Raw genomic sequence first — 6,969 nt, 5'->3', positions numbered from 1 at the left:
ACTATAAAATTCCGGCTAATAAATTTTGGCTTCAAAATCTTTCAAGATAAAAAAATTATGGGTAATATTAGTATGGTTTGGATAATTAACTGCAGTATTAATAATGAGAGTTCAAATGTAACCCGTGAACCGAGGTTACTTGAACTGACCTTGACTTTGACCAGTGGTTCAAGTTCACGTTCATATAAATAATGTGAACGTGACCTCGGGGTTACTTGAACTGGATCACGTAACCCGAGATCACGGTTCGTCCGCGAAAATTGTATCAAATTGTATTTTCTATAGTGAATTTTGCATCAATCCTCAACAAATGTAGTTCCTGCTGATTTCATTTTTTCACATTTTATTTAATTAAATCTTTAATTTTTTTTGATATGGAAGTTATCAGTGATAGTAAAGGCGACTCAGATTGTGGGGGTGGAAAAGCCCCCGCAATGAGTGAACCCGAAAAACAAGTGCTACTCGATCTTGTCGATGAGTTTAAATTAATATTAGAGGATAAGAGGACCGATTTTGGAACTACTTCAAAAAAATCAAAAGCATGGAGGAGTGTAGCAGATCGTTTCTGCAGCTCGCCTGGTACTACATACCGGACTGAAGAACAGCTAAAAACCTGGTGGTCGAATTGCAAAAAGAGAGCTAAAAAACAGGTAAAGAATTGTGTGCACGAAAATTGTAATCTATCATAAAAAATATGTATATTTCTGATCATCTTAGGTTGCAACGAACAAAAGATGTATTATCAAGACGGGTGGGGGAAAGGGGAAGAATAAGCTGAACATGGAGATGGATCGAGTTATGGGAATCATTCCAGGCCAGATGAAGTCGTTGGAAAACTTGTTCGATGATGATGCTGAGATTGGTACGTGACCTAACTGTCCGAATTTGAAAATTATTTTATGTAATACAAAATAGATTATTACTATAATGGATTCGTTTTTGTTCAGCAGTTATTGACGGAGTTGAAACTATTGATTTGCCAGAGCACGAGAAAATTATTGCATCACCTCCAAAGAAAAAAAGTAAATCATTGGGTAAACAATTCATTATTTAATTTGTTCAATTTTATTTAACACTTTTTAGCAAATAATTGAATAAAACCTTCATAAAATTATTTCTTAATTTCAGAGCAAGAATCTCGAAAGCAAAAGGATGCTCGTTCATCGCTAACCGACATGGAGTATGAAGAGCATCGAATGAGAATGAAAATTTTAGCGAGAGCTAGAAACAGCTATTATTTTAAAAACAAAGGCAGAAGCTGAAACGAAACATTTGGAGGAGGCGAACAAATTAAAATTACAATTATTGCATGCTAAAATTAGTGAATCTCGGGAAAAGCTCGAAAGTATTAATTAAAAATGTCGTTGAACAAAACTGATTGGTTTGTATGTATCTAATAAGTAAAGTGCGTAGTAATAATTTCTGTCAACTTAATTCTACCATTACGTCCAGCCTCAATATTTCCATCCGGCGCATGCTGATCTTCCTCATCGAAATTGTCCTCCTCAAAAATATCGTTGCGTCGTCTGAATAACAAAAATCATTTTTAAATTGTATAATGAGCAAAATTTGACCATATATCATACCTAGAAATGTTATGCATTACTGCTGTTGCGACAATTACAATTAGTACTGTCTTCATTTTAAGCCGCATAAACTTTAGGCAGGGAAACTTTCTTTTCCATACTCCAAACGCACGCTCAATTAAATTTCGTGTTTTAATTTGGGCTCGATTGTACTGAAATAATAGAGGCGAAATTTCTTACATAAATTAACGTGTAATCATTTTTAATTACACATACTCGTTTCTCGGGAACTGTCGTAGGTCGGAGTAATGGGGGCATTAAATAAGGCTTGCAGCCGTACCCCGCATCACCAAGCAATATTCCTGGAGCTGTACCGTTTTCCAAATCCTGACACAATTTTGAATTTTCGAATATGCGAGAATCGTGAGCGGATCCATACCATCGAGCCACGAGATTCGTAAATATCATCTGATGATCACAAACCGCTTGGACATTCACTGAAAAAACGCGCTTCCGGTTGCGAAACAGTCCTGCATCCTCTCCTCCTGGTGATACAATCGGGATGTGGGTCCCATCAATTGCTCCAACAACTCCTGAATATAATTTTTAGATTAAAATATATCGCATTGTCCTTTGTTTACATTTCGGTCAACTTCATACCTGGAAAACCTCTTGTCCCCGAGTTTGCATCATTTGCGATATTGTATATCGCAGTCCTCACCACTGGAGCCTCAGCAAATGTAGGGTATTTGATAAATCTTTTCCTCAGCTTGGCAATAGCAGTCGCAACTCTTTTTACTAAATTTGATACGGTAGGCTGAGAGACCTTGTAGTTGTCACTTGTGGTTAGTTGGAACGATCCGTCACAAAAAAAGCGTTGCACAATCAGGAATTGAATGTGTGGTGGGATGTGTGTCCCTCTCCTCAAAGAGGCGCAAAGATCACCTTTGATCAAGTCAACAATGTATAATGCAGTGTCCTTAAAAATATGAAATCTTGCTTTAAATTGAATTGCGTCAAAGCATTCCATCGGATCTGATCGATCTCGAAGACGTGTGAGGGGGATTTGGGCTATTCGACGCGGTCGTCCCATCCTTCTCTCCAAGATCCGAAGCCGGTCAAAAGCTGTTCCAATTCTCCTATCCATCTATCAAAGTTGAGCAATCAAATTAAAATGCAATTTTTTTTAATTTTCATCCTGCATGTATGCATAAAAAAACAATTACCTTGATCGTTTGTAAGTACGCGACGAGTTTGACAATGTTTAAAATTTAAAATTTTTGTTAGTTTTTGTGTTTTATTTTTAAATTCTATCAGCGTAACAATTTTTGAACCTGCTCATGACCTGGGTTGCAAAAAGTGAACCGGTTCAGTGTGACCTCGTTCACTTTTTTCATTATTTATATGAAAACAAAAAGTAACCCGGGTTTAGATGATTTTTGACCGAGGTTCAATGTAACCAAGGTTCATGGTTCAAAATTTTTCATTATTTATACGAAATGACCCGCGGGTCAAGGTCAAGTCACGCTGAACTCTCATTATTAATACTGCAGTAAGTGGTGAGTGTTACGACATTATGCAACCATCAAATTATCCAACGGGTCCTTATAATGAAAGTAACCCCGATACTAGAGTTATATTCAGAAAATGTAAAATTTTGAATCGCATTTTTACTCTGGATTTTTTTAAATTTTTGATTTGGGTTTTTGTTACCAAGTTGTTGAAAAATTTCCTAATAACATTTTCTTTCAAATTATCATTTACAGTTTTTTTAATTTTATAATTCTTACGCCGAAATAGATTTCAGGGAATTTTGCAAAATTAAATTGATTCAAAAATTTCTCTTTTTTGACTCCTAGATTAGATTCCTCTTTTTTGTGTAAATATTTTCATTATTTTTTAAAAATTATTATTAAAGTAATTAAATTGTGTAATTGTTGCTTCATTTTTTCCTCAACAGCCATAGTAGTAAGTTGAATGTGGCTGTTACTAAATTTATTACCATTCTGGTAATGTCAGTATTTGTTAGTCTTTGGTAACAGAATAGGTACTGTTAATAAATAGGTGGCTGTTTAATAGTTTAACAAAATTCAGCTAATTTTGGAACCATGTTGTGAATTTTGTTAAACTGTATGTTAATTTTATTCTGAAAGTCATACAATACAAGACTTGACAAATTGTCGGCACTACTTATATCCGGTGTAGGAAGTTAAAATGCAAAGCCTCACCAACAATAGATGGGTGAAAATAAGAAATTGTTTTGGAAAGTAATTTCATAATTTAGCCTCGTGTTGCAAAACGATTAAAACGAATATCGATGTCGTTGCCACGAACATAATTTGTTTCCAATTTTATGTAATAAGCCCGTTTTACCAGTTTGGAAAGTATTATACAAATTGTATATTTTTAGTTATAACCATTGTCCTGGCAAACTAGTATATATATATATTAATTATCTTAAATAATTTATAGCCGAATTATAAACAAGCCTTCATAAAACCCCAGCAACCAATCATAATGCTGGGATGTCACGGAAAATTTCATCTGGACGGACTTTTGTAAATTATATAATAGGTGGTTAAGCCTAAATAAATTTTGTCGTAAACGATTTCAAGTCCCGTTTCAAAAGTTTCGGACAATAGTAGGGACACAAAATTTTACAAAAAAACAATATAAATTATTAGGGTTGTCATTGAGATGAGATAAGATGTGTCATATGCAGCCAGATATCCTTTTAGGAATAAAAGTATCTTTTTTTTAATCAGACCATACACGATGACAGAGCAATTTCAGGGTAGACAAGAACTGCAAGTCATATAATAACAAATTATTACCGGATTATTTGAGTTCAACGTCAGTGAAAATTACGCCGAGTAATTTATTAAGCGTAAGTTCCTGGCTCTTAAAACACATAAATTCCTCAATTTTATTCTCTTTTACAGGATTTCTCCATTCATGTAGCAGGCGAAATTTGCATCTGGATGGAAAGTAGAAAGTAGACATGGATTGTTAATCATAAGAGTAATACCAAAATTTCTATACGTGTACCGGCAGAAACGAATCTGTTCAAATATATAGTAATCTAAATAATCGTCTATACTAATTTGGAACTAACATTGCGCATTTTCTGGATTAAAATGTAGTCTTCATATGTTTGAAATCAATGTTGCACAAATATTTTAGATTTTGTTTTTCAAAAAGTACTAAAAGAATGTGGCAAGTACTCTATTTAAAAAATTAAGGGAAATATAAAATTACCAGCATAAAGTAAAAAAAAATTGAACTTTGTCCAAATCACTACTATTTTTACGTTGTTTATCATTAATAAACACATATTTTTGATTTATATGCATAATCGTATAATAACTTTCCTTCAAACGCAAACTTTAGTGCTCGGTAAAAAATATATTATTTTCCACTAGCTCTACCTATGTACCTTATCCCCTGTAAACGAGAGTAAGAGGATAAGATACGAAAATAATTAGGGAATTCGTTCCAACTAAAAAAAATATATGTGCTACTGAAGAGTACAAAGTAAGAGAGTCCACATTACTGTCAGGTTAGTGGATGTTTAAATATATTTAAGCATATAAACATTTTAATATATTAAAATGTTTGTATACTTAAATTTAATATAGCGAAATTATAAACAAGCCTTCATAAAATAAAAGCAATTAAACAAATTAAGTTGGCAACACTCGCAAAAATTCAGAACAGTGTATGTTTAAGTCCATAATAAATATTTGGTTGCGTTGTCCAACTCAATTGTGCCATAAAAGATTCCTTCTTTGTTTTGTGCATATTTCGAACATTACATATTAAAATTATTTAATATGCAGAGGTTAAAATTCTCAAAATTTTGTGATATATATTATCTATAATTTGCACTGTGTTAACTTTCTATGTAAGTATCTTAAAAAATTGCTTTTCGATATATTAATGGAATATTCTGATTGAATAATTAGATATTTTAACGCCAGTGCGATTATTTGAGAATATTTAGTAATTCACTTCATGTCCAAATTGCACATCTCCGTGTACACAAAAATACTGTGAAGCATCTACAAATCGACACCAAAAACACAAAATCAATCAAAAGGATTACCAGACGACACACTTTGGGTATAGACATACAATGCAAAAACTTACTCGTTATATTAACTTATAGCTACAAATTATGTTTAACATAATTTAAACAAAAAAAATATTGTACACTACTTCTTTGTTTTAATAATTTTTCTAATATTACACATTTTTATTACCGTCATCTTTTTAAGCTTATAGATATTACGTAGGTGTCTCAAGTAATTTGCCAGATAGTAACTAGAAAATAAAAAAAATAAATTAAATCATTTAGATCATTTATTAAATCATTGGCAAAAATTTCCCAAGACTGTTCCCAAACGGGGTTAAAATTGTGGTAATATTTATTTAAAAAATAACAAGACTTACGTAAAGTTACGCATTTCAAATGTATGAAAAAAATGCGACATGCTTTCGGCTTAAAGTGTTTCGGAGAAACCTTAACCAAATTGTTTAAAACCAGCTTTCGCACCTTAATTTCAAAAATTTATACTAGGTCCGAGTTTTACTCGACTAAAATAATCTTATGGTAAATGTCACCGGACGGTGAGAATCGCCTACAGCGATAAAGCTTTAAACCGGTAGCACCATAAGTATAACCATAAGTTTGCTAAATACCATTAAATAGTAACAAGTGGTAATAAATTAATTTATTGCAACCTGTGACAAATTGCTTGCATTTCTGATAAATCCAGTTGCCTCATGGTAAGATTGTTCGTTGGTGTATGATTTTGAGCAAGATTACTCATCCTCAGCAATGCATTCAAAAAACCTACAATCTGGATATCTAATTGGAATTGAAAATTTATATAAATATTTAATCTGGAACTGGACGTAAGCATTTTGGACTTCAAATACATATGTCTACGTATTTATGTAGTTTGGCCGGATTTTTTGGTACATTTAACACTATGTGGAATCTTGCATAAATCTTTAATTTAGACTGTTTTAATGAACATTGATTTTCTCTCAGTTATTTTATATCTTGATAAAGGAGTTATCCATACAGCAATGATTTATTATTTTTGTCAACCTTGGTCAAAAAATAATTTTACGTTTAAAAATATAATCAAATACGTGACTAGTGTAAAAAAAATTAAAATTAGGCAAGTTTAACAATATTTTTTAAAATGCAGAATAACTAACCTTTTAGACAAAGCCAACTATTCGTATGAGAAAAAGATTAAGAAAGTTAGACATATCAGTGTTTCCAAAATTCTTAAATTTTCTCGAAACATATTTGCCTACGAACTAGATACGTTTTTGCCTACGAACTAGATACGTTAACCAGGGTTGCAAGTGATATATATCACCAAGTGAGATTTAATGAGATTTAATGATATATATCAATCATCTCATT

The 6,969-nt window shown here is 32.3% G+C and overlaps 1 protein-coding gene across 1 annotated transcript; it reads right to left on the bottom strand.

Moving 5' to 3' along the window:
- Window positions 1-1,496: 1,496 nt before the first annotated feature.
- LOC110859063 (putative nuclease HARBI1) lies at window positions 1,497-2,673 on the bottom strand. The gene is made up of 3 exons (XM_035859197.1): window positions 2,187-2,673; window positions 1,803-2,119; window positions 1,497-1,738 (listed from the first exon to the last, which is right to left on the bottom strand). The coding sequence occupies exons 1-3, from the start codon at window positions 2,671-2,673 to the stop codon at window positions 1,547-1,549; spliced, it is 996 nt and encodes a 331-aa protein (XP_035715090.1). The 3' UTR covers window positions 1,497-1,546.
- Between the last annotated feature and the right edge of the window lie 4,296 nt (window positions 2,674-6,969).

The sequence above is a fragment of the Folsomia candida genome, unplaced genomic scaffold (assembly GCF_002217175.1).
Source record: "Folsomia candida strain VU population unplaced genomic scaffold, ASM221717v1 Fcan01_Sc024, whole genome shotgun sequence".
NCBI classification, from domain to species: Eukaryota; Metazoa; Arthropoda; class Collembola; order Entomobryomorpha; family Isotomidae; genus Folsomia; species Folsomia candida.
The sequence above is the reverse complement of the archived record's forward strand: the minus strand, read 5'-3'. Positions and strand labels throughout refer to the sequence as shown.

Excerpts from the sequence above, each read along its gene's own strand:
- LOC110859063 (XM_035859197.1), bottom strand. The coding sequence starts at position 2,673 with ATGGATAGGAGAATTGGAACAGCTTTTGACCGGCTTCGGATCTTGGAG. Across the intron at positions 2,120-2,186 it reads GGGGACAAGAGGTTTTCCAG|GAGTTGTTGGAGCAATTGAT; the intron begins GTATGAAGTTGA and ends AATTATATTCAG. Across the intron at positions 1,739-1,802 it reads CGACAGTTCCCGAGAAACGA|TACAATCGAGCCCAAATTAA; the intron begins GTATGTGTAATT and ends CTATTATTTCAG.